At 41.0% G+C, this 20,492-nt stretch overlaps 1 protein-coding gene across 3 annotated transcripts in view; it reads right to left on the reverse strand.

The window, feature by feature from the left end:
* The window catches only part of LOC149276533 (transcription factor Sox-6), a 134,119-nt gene that overhangs the window by 38,739 nt on the left and 74,888 nt on the right, over positions 1-20,492 (reverse strand). For 2 of the 3 annotated variants that reach the window (XM_089503525.1, XM_089503524.1), the window contains exons 6-7: positions 14,593-14,713; positions 5,011-5,090 (exon numbers count right to left, since the gene is read on the reverse strand). In XM_089503525.1, coding sequence (XP_089359651.1) covers positions 5,011-5,090; positions 14,593-14,713 — 201 coding nt within the window. Of the gene's footprint in view, positions 1-5,010; positions 5,091-14,592; positions 14,717-20,492 lie in introns of all 3 variants that reach the window. The other variant, XM_089503523.1, reaches the window with a different exon arrangement.

A 20,492-nucleotide genomic window follows, 5' to 3' on the forward strand; every position in this document is an offset into this window, starting at 1 on the left:
AATAACTTTGTAACCAATAACGTAAAAAAAATAAAAATAGCTGAATAATTGAGTGTGCTTTTGGATCATGTTACAGAAGTAGAATTGTTTTTGGTGTAAAAAAAAGGTAAAAGTTGGAGATATTCGTAAAAGTTTTATGGATACTCTGAAGTACGGGACGCTCCGGCACTTTAATGCATATGACAGCTGAGTGGTCCCTTTAAATAATGATTTTTTCCCCTTTACACATGTAAGAAGCGATTCCGCAGAGACCCCCCCTCAGACGACACCAATAAACTTCTCTGTGTTTTGGGGTCTTTGCGCAGGCATCGCGAAGGATCCTCTGGGGTCTCGGCTTGGTCAGGCCTTCCACTAGACAAGTATCCTCACAAACCATCCGGGGGGGGGGGGGGGCGCAATACGACAATCGGACTGGAATAAAATGTAACTATATTAGTGTTCCAAATTAGAACACTGCTCAGCCAATCAGAGATGAGAATGTCGCCTATTTCTGATTGGCTGCCTTCAGCCACAAACGTAAAATAAAAGAAGGGAATCGAAATATTTCCGCGAAATGAGATAAGAGCAGAAGATCGTTCCTAATCCGACCAAATTAACAAGAGACCGCTAGGAACATCTTGAGAAAGAAGGAGTAAATCGGCCCAAAAAAAGAAAAAACACAGTAGAGTAGAATAGATCTTTTTTCTCTGCTGGGAATATGAAAACAGCTCCCGACCCCCGCGGAGCGGAGCATTATCCCTCTATGCCGGGGCCGGGGCATGCTCAATCATCGACGAGACGGTTAATGTAGGATTTCCACGAGCTGGAACAGTTGGCCGGACACTCGCCGTGACGCCGGCCCTCAGAATTGTTTTTACACATCCTTTGATAAGCGCCTAGCGGCGTCAGAATGACAGAATTTGGGTAAACTACCGCCAATTACGATAACCGCCAAAAGCCGCGCAATTGCCCTCTGACTGGGGCCCAATGGAAAGTAAATGAGAGCGCCTCTACCACCCACCGATAATCATTTTGGGGGCTGGGGGGGTCTTTTTCTGGACTCGTGGCCCCCCAGGGGTCTTCACAATAAATCACTGTGCTTCAATAATGGGGGAGGGGGGCATCCATTGAGCTACATTTTTAACCACTGTCCCGAAAATAAGCTACATTCACTGGTTTTACTGTCGGTCCAGAGTAACTGATCTTATATCCTTGTGCTGCGCTGTGGAATAGGTTGGTGCTATACAAATAAATGAAAGAATAGAAATAACAAATCCTAGACAAACTGAATCATTTTTATATAAATCTTAAAAGCGGAAGATATTCGGAGAGATATTCTGCAGACTTAAATCGTATCCATTTCAAAATAAAGATATAGAAATATTAAAGAGAATTTTTGATTTACACAAAATTCCTATGCAGAGGCTTTTTTTGGTATAAAAATACATATTTTTTTTGTTTTTCTTGATTAACTTTTTTCAAAGCAGGAAAAATAATAATTGAAGCAAATTAGGACATTTTGGTAAATTTTTCGTCCATTTCTGGTTACGACAGGGATCTGGGAAACAATTTTACAGAATCTCTATATTTCTATTCCAAAAAAATCCTCTAAATCACAGATGATATCAGGTCTCATTTAAGATTTTTTTTCTGGGTGCATTTCCACTTTTCTCGTCGTTTTCAGCTTTCTCTGTATTCTTTTTCTAATAAATACATTTTCTGCGATCACCAAACACTTATTTCCAATCAGTCTCCCCTTTTTAACCCTTTCCCATATAACAGATGCTTTTCTCCTGCCGTAACGACTCAGACCTTAATCAGTCGTTGGTCTCGTCTTAGATTCGGGAGCCGTATGTCTATCCCATGCGTGTTTAATACCCCTCACTGTATTACCCTCTACCACTTCTGCTGGGAGGCGGCTCCATTTATCTACCACCCTCTCAGTAAAGTAAAACTAAAACATTGTTACCTCTTTAGTTAATGAGCCTCTAGCATAATGAGAGCTATTTCCTCGTATTACAGTTACACGGAGCTTCTAGGTCTCGATAAAAATCGCTCTCCGAGGCTAATGAAGACAGAACCCGTGCGGGTAACAATGTTACGCTTGTTTTCTCTCGTGATTCGGCAAAGTGAGCAATCTGTCAAGATCCAGGTTTATGTGAAATAACATCTTGCGGAGGAATTTCCGCTGACAGCTCTTCGCCTTCAGTGCTGACCCAGACATCTACCCGCTGTTCTACAAATTGCCCTCCGTCGCAGCTAAGAACCCGCCGTAGCTATTTTGCGACCCCTTCGCGGCTGAAGGTCCCTGCCCGCTATTTAACACAATCTCCGGAGAAAATGCCTTAATACGGGGGTCCGGATTTAACCCGCAGTAAAGGGGGCGACTTATTCTTATGGTGGGTAAAAATAATAATAATAATAAAAAAATATCTATTTTCTTAAAAGCAGGTGAAAAAGGAAAACAAATCGAATTCCACTAAAATGATAACATTTCTAGTAGACGTTATCAGTAATTCTTTACGTTTTTTTCCTGCATACTTTTAGTTTTTTGGAGAAAGAAGGAATACTTTCTTTAAAATACTTATTGCTTTAAAAGATAGCAGCCTACCGTATACGTACCATGTGTCCCTGCTCAGTTTGTCTAGTCCCTCTGCGACAAAGTGCTTATATATGGATCTTTTCAGCTTGAAAAAAGTGCAAAGTAGTATACTAGCTAACTGTCCCTGTTGACTTTGCCCAGTCCCTCAAACCCCTGTCCCTCTCTTTCCTCCCCTAATGTGTGTTCCGGAGCAGATACCCAGGAGTTTGATACCTTTTTCTACCTCCCAGGTGTCCCTCTTTAGTTTGGCAAGTCTTTCTATGAATCCCAAACCCCTGTGCCCTCGATGCCGCTATTTCCTCCTCTGTAGCCCTTTTTCCTCCCTATAGCCCTGTTTTCCTCCCCTGTGCCCCTCTTCCTTCCCTGATGCCCCTTCTTCTCTTGGAGCTCAGAATGTTTTGCTGGGTAAAAAGGGTATCACAGGGTTCCACAGCCCTATAATTTGTATAGAAACAGCAGGAACTAGACCGATAAAATAAGACGGTTGGGACTGCCCTGGAAAATCCAAGACTGTTGGCAGCTGTGCCTTCCAACAGCACTATGTACCCTTGAAATAAGCCTCTAGTTTGCACCAATGACGGGGTTAAAAGCCGCATATTACCTTCGGTTTAGCCGCTGCAAATTATATGGGGTAAAAGCGTTTAAGTGTGTCTCAGCGTCATTAAGACTGGCAGCCGTGCCGAGCAGCGGAGATCGCATTGAAGGAGATTCATTTTACTCCAATAAAGTGATTTTTTTAAGCCTCATATATTTCACAATCTAAACATATGTCACCGTTTTCATAAACAAAATAAATGGATTCAAATAATGCATTAACCGATCTGCTGACACACGGAGATATTTTAATTAGAACGGCTTAGGCTGTGTGATCCTTAAACGCGCCGTGTTTGTCGAAGGGATTCGCGCGCCATTTAATAATCCCGAGAAAGGACAGGTATATCCGTCAGGATCGCTGATATAACACCCCTCGACTACAATCAAGCGGCATTAACCCTTTGGGGGGCGGGTGGGGGGGGGTTATGGCGGCTCGATTATACATGCAAAGAAAACCCCTGGAAGATAAAAGTCACCCCCGAATAATGTTTCTGTATAAAAGGTTTGCGTCGGAACGCGGTGGGGTTATGGAGGTTTTATTTACACGACGTGTCACATCAAGCCTTGTCCCATAACTCACAGCCCCCCCCCGAAGAAAGCGGCTCTAATACAGCTGAGCAAAGCAAGCGTCTGATGTTCCTTCGGATTTATGCGGGTGAAGATGCTATATATTATATATTGTTAGCGGAATTAACAGCCTTTTTGGTGTTAGCGTGTGTCATAGCCTAGAACGATTATGGCGTCGCACATAGAGAGGACTAACAGGAGTCATACATGAAACGAACATCAGTCCTGGCGCAGCGTCTCTGTTATCTGCCCCGATTCCCTACTTTTCGGGGGAGGGGGGGGGAGTCTCCCCGTATCTTTCACCTGATCTCCCCGGGTGGTTATTAACACAGTGGAGGAGTTTACTTCTGCCCCGGCACCAAATGACTTTAAAAAAGCAGAGCACCTGAGTATGACATCGTTTCCTATCACCCGGGATTCAGGAGCGAGGTGTGCTGTGGGAATGGTGGTGGTGCCGCCATATAGTGTATCAGCGCAAAAAAAATATAAACAAAACACTATAATATACATACAATATTACTTTGTGTAATGTTCTATAAATAAAACCCATTTTGTGGTCGAAGCTGTTGATGCTCAGTAATACCTCCTGCCATCTGCTGGGATTACCAAGCTATTCATAGCATTTCGGGTTTTCTCTCCCTCTTGTCCCCTTCACACAATCGGCTAAACTTAGATGGAACTTCGCGCATGTCCAGCACCCGACATTAACTCTAATAACGTTTATCTTCAATTTTAAGTAACATAGAACCCGCCGGCAGATGCCTGTTTCTGCCCGTTTCTCCTGCTGTAAAGACTCAAACTTTAATCAGTCGTTGGTCTCGTCTTAGATTCATGAGCCATATGCCTACCCCATGAATGTTTAAATCCCCTCCCTGTACTAGCCTCTACCACTTCTGCTGGGAGGCTGTTCCGCTTATCTACAACCTGATCAGTAACTTCTCCATGGTGCATATTTAATTTCATTTAAGGATCTGGCTCCCAGCAGAAGTGGTAGAGGGTAATACAGTGAGGGAATGAAACATGCATGGGATAGACATACGGCTCCTGAATCTAAGACGAGACCAACGACTGATTGAGGTTTGAGTCTTTACAGCAGGAGAAACGGCCTAGTAGACGGGGGCCGAATAGGGCCGATCTGTCAGCAAAGTCTATGTTTCTATGTTACATTCTAGCCCTGAAAACATTATTCCGCATACAGCTGCTTAGTTATTTCCCCGTGACAAGTCCCTGGCAGGGATCCCATATATTTTTGGTTGTTTGGCACATACCTGGAGCTGCAAAGGGCTGAGACCAGAAGCGGCGGCGGCTGCCATTGTAGATGGAATGAACTGCACAGGATAGTTATCACCTGTCGAGAAGAAAACAACGCGTACAGGTTTAGACATTTAAAGATTTCGACGGATAAACAAGTGGAAACAGAGCTCTGACTGCTTCTGATCCGCGGCAGCAAACTCACATCTGCAAAAACAAAAGGTTGTGCTGGGTAAAGCTCACGGCATTAAGTTAGATTGCACGCTCATGCGCCGAGCCGGGGGCGAGACTGGCAGAGCTGCCATGTTTCAAGGGACTCCTCGTCTAAACAGCACTTATAGTGATCGTAAGAAAAATGCAAGAAAAAAGTACTGTATAATAAGATATAACGGGTTTTGAATTTCTTTGCATTCTCACCAATGTATGACATCATACATTAATCGCCAAATTACTAATAAAAAAACAAAACCTTATAATTATACTAACATTTGGCTACTGAATACGTTCCCTCCAAAAACAAATGGAAAAAAAATAAAATAAAATGCTTTTGAATTTGTTGCATATTTATGTCAGACACTAAAATGGTTAAAATGCACTTTTTTCTCCCAAAGAACACTGACTTTGTTAAATACAGTTCATGTGCATCGCTAACAGACAGGAATACCTAGAAGCTGTGAATTAGGATGATTAATGGCCACATTACGTGATAATTATCATTTAATCGAGTCTCTCTCCGGCCCTTGACTCGTTTTTCATTTTGAGTGCATTTCGTACCCCTTCTGTCAAACAAAGGGTTAAAACGAGCAGGGAATAGCTTTATGGAACCTTTTAGAAAAATCCTATCGGTTGAGGGGTTTTTTTTTGTTTCGTGATGGTGATAGAGCATTGAGGAGTAAGAACGGATTCCATTTGGAACAGCGGGGGGCGGAATTTTTAAAACCTCAGGTTTTTGTACAATAAATACTAAACCCATCTGTCTCGTAGCATCAGTTTTAATAAAGGATAATCATTTGCGATATGACGCGTTTTAAATTGTCGGATCATCGAGATCTGGATAAAAAGAATTAGGTAAAAACAGAAACTCCTTTAACCCATCAGCCAATCAGATTTGGAGACGGGATGGCGTCGAGTGTCACTAGTATACAAAGTATCGTTCCTGGGAATTGACTTGGTAAATATGTATGAAATTATTTACCGGCTTTGGGGACCACCGATGGTACAATGAGAAGACCAGGAGGAATATAAGATCACCATATGAACACTTTGGGCACTGGGGTGCTTATTCTTGTGTTAAGGATCTCCTTGAGCCCCGAGCTCTGGGAACATGTTTATGTCATAAGTGCTTCACTTTAGTAAAAGTTCCTCATCGGTGATGTAGCTCAAATGCCAACTCAGAAGGGATGCTTCTGAAAATTCTAACAATGGTTAGATAATTATTTTTTCTCAAACATTCTTTACTCAATAAGAACGTTCTTCTTCAGGGGCTGTACGGTCTTTATCGATCTTGCTTGGCTCAAGCTGCCTTCTCCTAAAGGTCCAACAGGACCTCTATAGGTGTAACTAAGACGAGGTGGGCACGAGCCCGAAACAAATTTGCGGCTCCAGGAACTGCCCTTGACGACTTCTCTTCCTTTTAGTTCGTGGGCTCGGATAAGAGGCGGAAGTTGGAAGTCGGTCAAACAGAGACTCTAGCGAGGGGAAGAACCACATGGAAAAATATGAGAACACCCCCCCCCCCCGAGCTTTCAAACAATAAAATTATTTCTCAAAGGTCCTTAGATGCGGCGGACTGTCGGACATGGAGGACATGGTGCCACCACTGCTACAATGTCAAAGGTCGGCATCGACAATGGAAATGGATACTGTATCGCATGACAAAATCAAACACCGAGGCTGATATCACACATCTAAACGTCGTAGAACCTTCTTCAAGAGGAGAAAGATCTACGACCTTTACCGAGGAACATAAGCGGATGAGCCGCCCCGCGACGTTTCTCTCCTGCCCCTGGTGTTCCTGTGTGCTGGGACTTAACAAAGCAGAAAACCATTACCTACAAAAATAGTTTGAACTGCTTTCAGTGGTTACTGCATGAGGTGATACCCGACCAAGTCAACATTAATGATAAGTTAAAAAAAAAATGTCTGCTCCTGATCGTGCCGGCGCTTTGCATTTATCCATAATACCTCATCAGACCATTGAGCACAGTGTGGGCCAGCATACAGTCCACTAACAATTGGCTTCTGATTGCATGTGGCGATCTGCTACAATGCTTTTACTAACACTATATTGTGCCGGCGTCCCACCGAGCAATATTCAAAATATCTGATCCTATTTTCTTCCTTCCATGAGGTTGATTTTAGTTTGCTTTAAATGTGTAATTTTTCCTTTGGTAAATCTAAACAAATGTATAAAACAAGAAAATGACTTTTATTTTGATTTAAATCTTTTTTTTAATTTTTTTATGTTTTTATTTTTATTTTATTTCATTATATATATATATATATATATATTATATTATATTTATTATATATATTTATGCATATATTTATATATACTGTATATATTCTGTATATGTATGAAATGTGTGTATATAAGCATTTTTAACTTGTATACCATTTTTACAAACAAAACTAAATATATACTAAAAAATACGAAAAGACACAGTCGCAAGAAATCCTCAGAACTGATCTTTTTAAATATATATATATAAGTATTCTAGAACTGGCGCAGGAATCAAAAAACTTGGAGGTGTTTACATATGATTTTCTATGCATTATAATATGACATTTATGTGCAAATATTTATTAAAATATATTTAAAAGCGCTGCACATTTTTTTTAACACAATATTTTTTTTTCAAAAAGACAAGATTGAATGATTTATGTAAATTTTATCATAATGACCTTTTTTCTTTGTTTCCCCGTCTCTATCTATAGGCTATATGCTGCATGCTATCTATACACCGGGAATGATCGCTGCGGATTTGAAGAGCGTTTTCTGATTCCTCCCAGATATTTTGGAAGGGTTGTGAATGGACCGCGGCGTGTCCCAACACACATTATTCTCAGAAAACAATAAAGGAATCCGGGTAATTCAGCCCCGTGTGCAGCGAGCAGGTCTGGGCTGTCAGGTTAGATGACAATGGGAGCTGACAACGCACGCACCCTGCCCCGAAATACAGCAGCGACTTAAAGTGAACCCATCACCTTAAACCAATGTTACATTAATCACCTGAGCGCATGCAGAGTGTGTTAGGGCTGTTGGTTCAGCGGTTTATAAGACATTTTAATGATACATGTTCTGTTCCATGCGCATTAAGGTGTCTGCAGCATGTTTTATAGAGCGTGTATCTCCAGAGAGGAGGCTCACGGTCTATATGTGTGGCATTAATGGGCAGGGATAAGCGATTCGGTATGGGTAGGTCTGCACTGGATGGTCAAGGTTTGCCCTGAGGCTCAGTGTTTCTATCCTAATCTCAGGGTCTCAGGGTGAATCGGGGAGATTTTCGGGGTTTACACCCCAATTTTTAGAGTTTTGGTGGGAATAGGTAGATTATCAGGATTTTTACCCCAGTCTCAGGGTCTGGGGTAAATGGGCAGATCCTCAGGGTTTTTACCCCAGTGTTAGGGTTTCGGGGTAACTGGGCAGATCCTCAGGGTTTTTACCCCAGTGTTAGGGTTTCGGGGTAAATGGGCAGATCCTCAGGGTTTTTACCCCAGTGTTAGGGTTTCGGGGTAAATGGGCAGATTCTCGGGGTTTTTACCCCAGTCTCAGGGTTTTAGGGTAAATGGGCAGATCCTCAGGGTTTTTACCCCAGTCTCAGGGTAAATGGGCAGATCCTCAGGGTTTTTCTTCCTTCCATGAGGTTGATTTTAACCCCAATCTCAGGGTTTCGGGGTGAATGGGCAGATTCTCAGGGCCACACAGTCTGGAGCTGACTTCATATTCTCCAAGCCAATATGAGCATCCCAGTTGGTGCTTTTCTCCCTACTATACAACAGCTAGAATCCCTGCTTGAATACAGGTGACTTTGTTCAGATTATTTTAAGTCCATAAAGATCATCAGGGCTGCTCTTGGGGTGAGCATGAGTCAGGGGAGATGGAGGTCTTGTGAGGTCTTGTGAGGTCCCCTTACTTGTAGGTGGTTGCCACCATTAGCGAGTCATTACAATGGAATCCTTGTAATGGGCTATTAAGGGGTTAATATTTCAGTTTGCACCCCTAGGTTCCCTGGTAAGAAAACAAGTAACCAGGAAAGCTTCTCGGACCAAAAGCACAGAATGCAGTTGGAAGCAGATGCATTAAGGGTTAACCCCTTAAAATTGTTGAAAGGTATGAATTAATGCCCTTGGGGTATTTTTTTTACCCCAGCTGCCGCTGTTCAGTTCTTTAAATGATTTTTGAAAGATATTCTTGCGAGCGGCGAATGTGTTTGGCGGACGCGCCTCTGCCACTCCCTTACGTTTTATCTTTTTTTGTTAGTTCCAGGCAAAATTCCTCTGTAAGATAATCAGTCTTTTTTTTTTAATGCTGTTAATCGTTGGAATTCGGAGAAAAATAATAAAAAAAAACCACTACGGGGAGATGGATAATAATACAGCCAATGTCTGTACGTTTATCCTAGAGTTATTTATACATGAAATTTGGGGTGAAGAAGCCACAGGACCCCCCACCCCGCTATATACTACACCACTAAAATGACAGCGCTCTTACTATTAAAGGAACTCCATGCAGTCTCTTATCTGAACCCAATCTACCAGGCGAACCCCCTGAATCCTTATTATGGAAGGAAGGAATAGAATGGCTCAGTCTTAATCAATCAGCCAGACACCACGACTAATGAAAGTCTGTGGAAGAAAAGACTTCATCAGCATCGCCATAAAGTCTTTCAAACAATGCCTTTCATGTCTGCAGACATCAGGAGTATATCGCAATAGGGGGGTTATATTACTGTATAGAGCGCGGGGGGGTTATATTACTGTATACAGCGCTGGGGGTTATATTACTGTATACAGCGCTGGGGGTTATATTACTGTATACAGCGCTGGGGGTTATATTACTGTATACAGCACTGGGGGTTATATTACTGTATATAGCGCTGGGGGTTATATTACTGTATACAGCGCTGGGGGTTATATTACTGTATACAGTGCTGGGGGTTATATTACTGTATATAGCGCTGGGGGTTATATTACTGTATATAGCGCTGGGGGTTATATTACTGTATACAGCGCTGGGGGTTATATTACTGTATATTACTGTATACAGCACTGGGGGTTATATTACTGTATATAGCGCTGGGGGTTATATTACTGTATACAGCGCGGGGGGTTATATTACTGTATATTACTGTATACAGCGCTGGGGGTTATTACTGTATACAGCGCTGGGGGTTATATTACTGTATACAGCGCTGGGGGTTATATTACTGTATACAGCGCTGGGGGGTTATATTACTGTATACAGCGCTGGGGGTTATATTACTGTATACAGCGCTGGGGGTTATATTACTGTATACAGCGCTGGGGGTTATATTACTGTATACAGCTCCCTGCCCGTTCTGAGTCGTCGTCATCTCGTGGACCGTGAAGCCTGGTCTCGCCCCGGCAGTAGATAACAGATTCCCTATAAATCTGAACGGTTTGGTGAAATGAATGCGAGTCACCGCGGGACGGATTTAGTATCCGTGTTGGAAGGGGTTAATAACAGGCAGAGTAGCCTTGTTCCGGTCAGATATGATTAAGGCGAAGGTTTGTCTTGGATGCATAATACTCAAGGTCATTATCTTTACTTGCTGAGCCTACTCAGGAGGCATTTAATGGGGTCGTAAAGAGAGAAATATGCTTTTTTAATTTGATTCTACAGGGCCGGCTTTAAATTGTTCCGCTTTTTATAATGCGAGCTAAAGAGGAGCGCAGACCGTGAGCCATTTGGAACAATCATTGTTTTAAGACAACAAAGCGATACAAAATATCACCCCGTCGCCCGTAAAACAGTCACGGGCTCGATGCCGACATATTATCCATGCAAATTGCCGGCATTTTCTATTCACGTATGTAACAGTAACAACGATAGAAGGTAGAACAGAACAGCGGAGCGGAACCTAAATGTATTATTAATTAAAGCTCCCGCTAATGCGTTATTAGCTGAATTATTAATGCCGTGCTTTGTTTGAGTGGTATTTGCGATTATGTTTTTAGAAGCGGTGACTCGGGTTCCACAACAATTACAGAAGATGGCTTTTTTTGTAAAGGTGCATTTGAGGATTTAAGAACATTATGGGCCGTTTTTTTTTTTTAGGGGCCAGGGGCTACTTCCGATATTATGGTAGTGGATAAGTGGGAAAGCCTTTGGGCAGAAGCGGCAGAGGTTAACTCTCCGAGGGAATCTAAGCAAGCACGCCATTAAGATTACTCATGAAGACCAATTCCAGTGCAAAGTTTCGTAATTAGTCTTATCACCATAGCAACCAAGGTAACTGTGCTGCTAATCAGACCCCTTCCATTGGTTCCAGAGGTTGTCCATCTGTGACTGGTCATTGGGCCAGCCTTGGAATGTGAACATGGTGGTTTTATCTCATGAATACGCGGCAGCGAATGGGTTACCCGTGAGCACGCGCATGTTCTCTCCTCTACCGTCTTGGCAGGATTTCAGTTGACATGTTATAGCATTTTATTTTTTTTTCACTAAAAATTGTATCAGGATGAATTCTACTTTCGCTTCTGCAGAAGCCAAAAAATTGCAAGTTAAGACAAGTTTTCCCCTTTTGCTTGTAATTTTTTTTTTTTTGTCCTTTGATATGAAAGAGAAATAAAACTATTAACGAGGGGGCCGTTAATTATAGCGAAGGGGCCACCGAGGCAGGCATTATAATTTAAGATATAAAGTAAATTGCAGCAGAAACACAAATAAGTATTTGGTAGCATCTGCGATACGAATGTTTCACCGGCGTACATCGAAGAGCCACCGGAAGCCGCTCGGTCAGTGACCGATTGACACATTATCTGTGTTTCTGTTGCAACTCACTTTATTCACGTTGTAACAATATTTTGTCATGGAAGATCCTTCATCAGTGCTTTTTAACATTTCGTGTTAGTTTGTAGCAAGATCTCGATTCTCGCGAGCTCCCACGCAGACGCTCAGACGCAGGTCCTCTTTCCTGCTTTGTCTTGCGTCGCTCACCAGATGATTCACCCACCTCTAGCGCCAAACACAGGGGATCCCTTTATGCAGCTCCAAAGCTTTCTTGAATTCTTCATCTGTTTTTGCCTGTTCTACGGGTTTCTGGAGGTGTTGTGACACCCGGAGCCAGAGCACGACGGGCGCGCTACTAGGCGTCCAACCGAAAAAGGGTGCGGGAACTAGGTGATGATCATTGCTATAGTTACCCTTTTTGGGGTATTTTAAGCGGTATGGGAAATATTTCATACAGTTCTATTGGACAGTGATGATTGATATGACTGGCTATGGCCCCTTAACCCCTAAACCCGTTGAAAACAATGCATTGTCATTAAGGGGTTAAAGACAACCGGCCAAAGCTTGGGCCTGCGTAGTAGAGTACAGTCGCAAATATCCAGCCTTTGGCTGGTGGCATCAAGGCGCTGTCTCTGCCCCATAAGTGTATTAAAGGAAGAGCAACGCTAAATGGCCCATGTCTTCTAACACCAGCTCACAGACCATTTGCACCGTTTCCCTGATGGCCGAGCTTTGTTTTCCTTCTAATTCTTGCACCCCACCCCCCCCCGCCATTATACTCTGTATGATTTCCAAGACGTTTAGCCTATTTCCCTGGTATTAAAAAGTGGCTCTTCCCAGTCGCTTGCATATTTCTCATTTGTTATACAATTATCTCCTTTCAAATTGTATTTGGATTGGCATCTCCCACTGGTAGCAAAAGATTAATAATTTTATAACAGCCTTTATTGTTCAGGATTCAGACAATTTCCCCATTTTCTCCGGAACATCACAATATCTCGTAGTGTCATTGTTACTATAGAAATTCATTAGAAAGAAACATCTGCAAGGCTGTCAAATGTAATATAAAAACAATTTGCATATCTGTTTATTTATGTATTTACAGATCGGCACATGTCAAAAAAATATTTCCGACAAGCACTTGTGTTTGTTTGCCGTTCCGTTTGTTTTTTTTTTAATTAAACTTTGACTTTAAAGCTTGAAAGTTTAGCTTTTTCGCCAATTTATGTTCTCCAGGTGAATGTGAACTCTAATTAGGAGGCTAAAGGTTTTTTTAAAAAATTAAATACTCCAAAAAATTGTGCTGCAACATAATTCTGTTTTTTTTTGTCTTTTTAAATCCTTGATCAATTTTATTTGAGGAAGAGTGTTTTTGGAGGCTGCTATCTTGGGGAGTATTCATTTATTCATTTATTTATTTATATTACTTTTTACACTTTACACGTGGAATTTGGATTTTTGTTTTTGGTCTATATCTGCATTGCTTTCTTCCTCAATTTTATTTGTATATTTTTTTTTTCTATTGAAAAATATATATTTTTTTGTTAGTAGGAGGAAAAAAACATTTATTTTTTTTTCTAAAAAAAAATTGCTTGATATTTAGAAAAAAATTCTTATTACATTATTATAGATATTACCGGTATTTATTGAAAAAAAAAAAATCGGGTGTCCTACTTTATTGATTTGGTGCTGAAAAGGTTAAACGAGAAAGTGAGTTAGAAAATTTGAGTTGAAAAAAAAAATATTTGGAAAAGCCAATTTACAGAGTTACTTGTAAAAAATAGGTGTAATAGAAAACAAGAAGTTGTCATATCACGTGAATCGGCCCTCGACACATTTAAGGTAACTTGTTACAAACCTGAATTACAAATGAGAAGAGACGGGTGACTTGTTACATTTCCCGTCTGCGTCGGAAGTAAACTTTCCAAATTCTAATTCCGCTGCATTTTATTTATTTCTTTACACTCATTAACGGTGGGAATATGGATATGCGTAAAAAAAAAAATATATATATATATATATATATGTCATTGATTGGGGAGGAAAAGGTAAAAAAAGATAAGAATGGAGGGGGCAAAATGGTGAAAATTAACGGTCACAAATAATTCTTTAACAGCTGACGGTGGCATCTGTAACGAGTACAGCTAATAATCAATTATCCACGTATTGAATTCATATTACAAGGTCTGACTTGAGTAACCTTGTAAATAGCTCTTTCCCGTCGTACATGAAAATATATATTCATTATCTACAACAATCTATTCCAGGGTTTTAACCCCGGGTTGACTGGAGCCAACATTCCATATCGTTTTCTTTATATAAAAAACAAAAGGGCTTCGGATTTAGGTGAGTCCTGGAGGGATAAAACTTGGGGGTACCTAAAAATCCTAAAATCCAATTAATTCAAACTGGAAATCTAGACATCTTATATAGCATATGGAAAAAAATGTTTCAGCCAAAAAATGTTCTAAATGTCTTATTTTTTAAAGATTTCAATATGCCGTAGGGATCATATCCAATGCCCCTAGGCCACCCCGAACCACTGAATATATTAAAACCTGCAAATGACGAGGAACATCTTTTGGTTGGTATTATACGCTCAGGCTACAGTTTGGGCTCCTACCTGGTTTGTAGGTTAGTCCTGGGGGGAAGAGAAATCCCTGCTGAGCTGCCGCAGCTGCCGCCAGTGTCCGCTGGTCGTGTGGAAAGATTGGGATCATGAGAGGAGGCATGTGGCCCTGGACCTGCTAAACAGAAGGGAAGCCGTGATCAGACAACGCTCGGACCTAGGCGCTATTCCTTCCCCGCTGGGTACCCCGCCGAGTCTACATAACCTTCCCCTTATCTAACAAAATCTACGTCAACGCATCAAAGCCCCCTAAAGATTGTTTCACAGCAAGCAGAGCCTCTCCTAACGTTCTTATAGTTTTATCCTACAAATAAAAACAATGTTGCAAAATCACATTAATAATAAGACAAAAACATCAGTTTGGTTTGGAAGTTTTGCAGAATTTGTGTTTTTTTACAAAAATATGGAAATGCTGAAAGATGGAAGGTCTTACAAGTTCTCTTACAATGACTTATGATGGCAAGTGGAGTTTAACTTCAATAATACGTGTTTATTTTTCATTTATTTAGGAAGGATTGAGTGTTGGCGGAAAGAAATATAAAAAAGTAATAATGTTTTGCCTGTGTGTTAACACTAGCGACCCAAGCTCGCAGCTACAATGTTGCCATGCCATCTTAACACAGTTACGAGTCTTGACTTCATCAGCAAAACCAAGAGAAACCGCTGCCGGTAGCAAGTTCCCGTCACGCCCCAGCAGCGCTGTACTGATTGCCCAAAGACCCTTTGATTTTGAGAAAAAAAAAATACCGTAAAAGGGTTCATTATTATTATTTTTTTGACTTGACCTTTATCAACCTGCATCTTAAGATATCCCACAGAGATCGACCTTGTCGGGCAATTAATTAAGGTGCCCCGAGTATTATTGCTGCGATGCACCGGTGATCGGGGCTAGAAATGTGGATTAGAAAGAAACTTGGAATTCTATGATATAAATCTTTATTTTATTGCTTGGCGCTAATTCCTGAAGGTTTATATCTCTAAGTTCACATAAAAAAATAGAAAAGAAAGAAAAAATATTTATCTACATTTTTCAGTATTTGTATGAATTAGTTTGTCTCCCATCTGCACATTTTTTAATTTTAATGTTTTAGTTAACCTTGTTTTTTTAATTTTTTTTTTTTTCTATTTTCATAATAAAATTAAGCTATCCAAAAATTTGGGTTTGTAACAATTTCTTACATGTAGAAGTATCGCCCCCCATCATTAGTATACGCGTTAACCTTGGTGCAAATGAGGTGCCCTGGGGTTATCTTCTGCAACTAAACTTCTGTAAATCCAATCCTGTTAATGATTTTCTTTTCACGAACAATAATATTTTTTAACGGCTCCATTTACATATAGAATGCACTGAAATATTTCAGGAAGTTTGCGCTTAGCATAACAAGGAGGAGCGACCTAAATCGAGCAGAGAATTCTGCTCGTCTATGAGGTCATAGATTAGCAGGGTCTCCTTGCAATTTTGCTGGGTAGAAGATCAAGTGTCGATTGTCAGCCCCGACGACCCAGATCCACCAGCTGAACCGGCTTGAGATAGAAGGATTAGCCGGGCGCCAGTGCGGTGCAAACACTTGTTCGATACATTTTGATGACTCTCGGTAGGTCCCACGGTTCCTCAAGGTGCTTTAGATATCAACGCGGATTTTCCTATCATCGAGGTTATTTTTGACCTTCTGGAACGCAGGCAGACTCCCCCCCCCCCCCCAATTAATCCATTGTTACTGGATAACGCGTTCATACAATATCTCCGTCAGCTGCAAGGAATATCCTGGAGGAATGTAAACTGAATACGGACTCGAGTGGGATGAGATGCCTTCAGACATTTCAAGGGGTTTAAAAGAAAGGTCCCGTCTTTCACTGACCATCTCATTGTGCCCGAGAACTAATCAACAATAACACAACTGCACAGGACGGCCACGGTTCCTACGGCTTCCAAACGCTTAAGCTTAAGGGTTTTATGTTTTTTGGGGGGTTTTTTTAAAAGTTTTTACGAAGTTCGGCCGCGTGCCCAGAAATGTTAATTGCTAGGATGTTCCTCAGGTCACCCTGCGAAGCAAGAAACCAGCAGATGCACGAGAAACACTCAGAATTTCTCTCGGCTTCTCTGTAAAAATAGAGTATTGTTGCAGAGACACCTCCCCCCCCCCCACCCCTTTACCCCTCTCCTCAGTGCAATTTTCTGCCATCTGCCCTCGAGCTTCATTAAACATACATGTACGGGCTAACTGGCCTGGTATCTTACGAGGAACAGGTGTCTTTGTTTATCCCAGAAGACTTTTACTAAAGATTTTGCTCGGAATACTTGAGCGCGAGCATCTGCAGCAGTCAGTCAGCGAGATGTTTGGCACAGACCTCGCTTTGTGCCAATATGCAAACACGTCGATACTCGGGGGAGCGCGTCTCCCCTTTCATGAACATTAGTTTACGGTGCGTGCCCGTGGACAAGCGAAAGGGGCATGTGTGTGTGTGTAAAGATACACGGTTACAATGTTACTTCCATCAAGTGCGCTCGGAGATTAACGGAAAATCTTAAATTAAAAAAAAGCTTTTATCACGAGAAAAAGTGGCTTATTAGAAAATAATTTCTAAATGAAAACAATAAGAATGATGGAAGTTACCGATTCCTTATTCCTAGATTCCTACACTCACTGGTGGAAGAACGTTGAAAGTCTACCTCTTAATAGAATATTAGAGGTTCCTTAAAAACAAAGCTGTGGTGGTTTTTAAGATATCTCTATCTTTGCGAGGATTCCGACACCGAGATCTTCGCCTCTCGATACATTGCTCCCGATTTAAACCACCTTTTAAGCGGAAAATTGTGTACATTTAGAGGCATAACACAAAATTCTGGAAAATAAACAAAAAAATATATATATTTTTTGCATTTTTTGGAGCACAGCAAAGACGTCGCGTGATGTCACCATAACCCACTCCCTCCTTCCTATCTCTTTCCTTGTTTTATATTCAGGTTTCTAAGTGGTTGAGCCTCCTCTCCATCACCGCTCCACCAAATTGGCGCATTTCATTAAAAAAAATTATTATAGAAAAAAATACTGTTCGGACAGCACGCGGAATAAATTACCCCCAACAGGGGCAAAATTATTCATATTCAATTAGAAGAATTTTTTAATTCAAAAATACCCCAAAAAAAATCTATTACTGGGAAGAAATATATAGTTGTAAGGTTTAAATTCAGTATCTCGTACATTCCGGAATATTTTCCGACGACATACCTTATTATATTTCAACAATACTTTATGCCTCGTTGAGAAAAAAAATAAAAAGATGCCAATTTTAATGCGTATGACAAATCGTAACAAACTGTATTTAAGTTGTCTCGCGCTCCGCGGAAAGCAAACAATTTCCCTGCGTGGAAATAAATAAAATATGTTTTCCGAAGGTGAGTACCGACGCGTCCTGGTTTAAGTATATACGCCGTCGTTTCCGGCCCATACAAATGCATAATGTTGTCAATTAAATATTATTGTTGAGATGTAGTAGTAGGTTAGAATCGCTTTAAAGTGCAACCAAGGAAAAATCATGTGTGTTTATTTCTCCTTAAGGATCTATTAGCCGGTGTGTTATTCAGATTTGTGTTACCGAATCTGCATAAACTCAGCACATCAGGATTCCCTCGTGTGTATTTGTTTGGTTTAAAGCGGAATGGCAAATCTCAATTTCTGCAACTTCTGGAAAAGTCCGGGGAAAAAAGTGAAGCCGCCCTAATTTTGAATCAGATACAAAGCAGTTATTACGGCGGGTCGCGCGATGCCGGCCATTATGCAAATACTCTCAGCGAGCGGCCGCGCCGCCGTCGCACAAGACCGGCCGAGTCAATTATTTTAGCCATTTCCGAGGACTAGTGAAGATATATAGATCTGCCTCTCATCCCAGCTGATTTATCTAGAAATACGTGAGAAATTAGGGAATACTGATGTTGCTTTTTAGGGATTTTTTTTTTCCAGACCACATCTCTGTTTAATTTTTGACAGTATATTGTTACATTTATATATATATATTTACTAGATTTTAGGTAACACAAAAATTAATAATACATTTTTGGATTGAGATTTTAGTCGTGATTCACGAGATTTTTTTTTTTATTTTTGGCAGGAATTAGGTATCAACGTTTTTTTTTAAAGTTAATTGCTACGGAACAAAGCGTGGTTTCAAAAAAATCAATTATTTATTCAAATAATAGTATAGGAGCTTCAAACTGTGTCCTTAGTGGAAGAAAAAAAACAAAAAAAAACAAGGACCGACATTTAAGAATATACCCCATAAGATACATTTTTATTTCATGGGGAAAAAAGTGACATAAAAATGTTCCAAATTCCTACATTTGGTTGAAAGTGCTGGTTATAGAAAGCCTAATAAGGTGCCTAAACTGGCCTAAACTGGTGCCTAAACTGGCCTTTATGACATCATATCCTGTATGTAAACCCAGCTAAGTGACCTCATATGTTGGGAATGATTCTCAAAGATAGAAGATACCATTGGTTTAAATCTTGATTATTCATTAAATAAGTATTTTATAGATAAAACGAATCCCCTTATATAATCAACTTTGTATTTTTAATGGCGTTTCACGCGAAGCATTTATTGCCTTGGATTGCCTCGTCTTCATTAAATGTACTCATGCCCAGCATTTAGGTCTAAAAAGTTGGAAAATTGCAATTGTAAAGTTCCACCTGGTATTTATTTTTGTCTAATTCTTTTTTTTTTTTCCCTGTACCAGCCTCACTGATGTTAAAATATATTTCCCGGCTAATTAGAGAGCAATTTTCACGATCGCTTTAACAAAATGTCCAAGTCCTGGTGAGCAGCGGTGCGAGGAGTGAAGCCCTGGACACGCGTCTCAAGTGGTTTGCGTAGGTGGAACCCAACATTTTGTTTCTGAAAGTCGAAACTGAAGCTGCTGAAAGCCAAGAAGTCTGGAAAATGAAATGTCCTTTTACTTCTCAGCGCCATGACAATAACGTTACAGCAAAAGGAAAACTTGACGAAAGGTCTCTAACATGACATCCTTCAAAGCCATGTCCTAAATTCATAAATTACACTCAACACAGAAAACCTGGTAAGAAAGCTCTCCAGGTAGTCCCACCTAAAGCCTCTCCCCATGAGATATTCTAGTAGAATGTCTCCATCTGGTGAACATTCTATTTTTGGAACTTTTGACCCTTAGACAATCCAAACGTGGAAACCCTGTTGGATCCATACCATTCCTTGTTCTTCTGTCTGAAGATTGCCCTACACGTTTCCACCGTTCCCCCAAACCAACCCAGCCGCTTCAGCTGTTGCTACACGTGTTATCACGCACCCCAGATGTTCGCCTTGTATGTTCAGACTAAAAACCTTCCTATGTTAACAAGGCATTACGCAGGGCCAGTTCAGCCCTTCCCGAAGCAGAGGCTCCCTAGGGTTGGTCCTTCATGATGTTCATGGAGTCTGGTTCCTTCAAAGGCGACCCGGTTGTCGTCGGGTGAGCAGCAAACTCTTTGCCTACTGTTTGTAACGACTTTAGAACAATATATTTTCGACATTCTAAAAAGTACAGAATACACTGTGAGGCTTCGTGTTCTAAAGCTGCTGACTGCGTCCACGAAACAAAAACCCACAGAGCGACCTGCGTAGGAATTATCGTCCGCTAACAAAGAATCTTTGTCCAGCTGTTGATTTTACCCGCGCTCCAGCCAGGCCTTATCTGGCTCAGGAAATGCCTGTTTTAAGTGACAGGTAGGAGATTTAATCTTCGGCGGCCGAAACACAATCTTCGCTGTGTTAGACGGCCTTTCATTGAAAACTCGCTGCAAACACATAATTTGTTTATATTGTACCGGCGATCTATGACAAAGCAGACTGTCTAGCTGAGACAAACGTGGTTAAAGTGCGGTTAT

Source organism: Sceloporus occidentalis, unplaced genomic scaffold (genome assembly GCF_023333645.1).
Source record: "Sceloporus occidentalis isolate IW3139 unplaced genomic scaffold, rSceOcc1.0.p SCAF_235, whole genome shotgun sequence".
Lineage (NCBI taxonomy): Eukaryota > Metazoa > Chordata > Lepidosauria > Squamata > Phrynosomatidae > Sceloporus > Sceloporus occidentalis.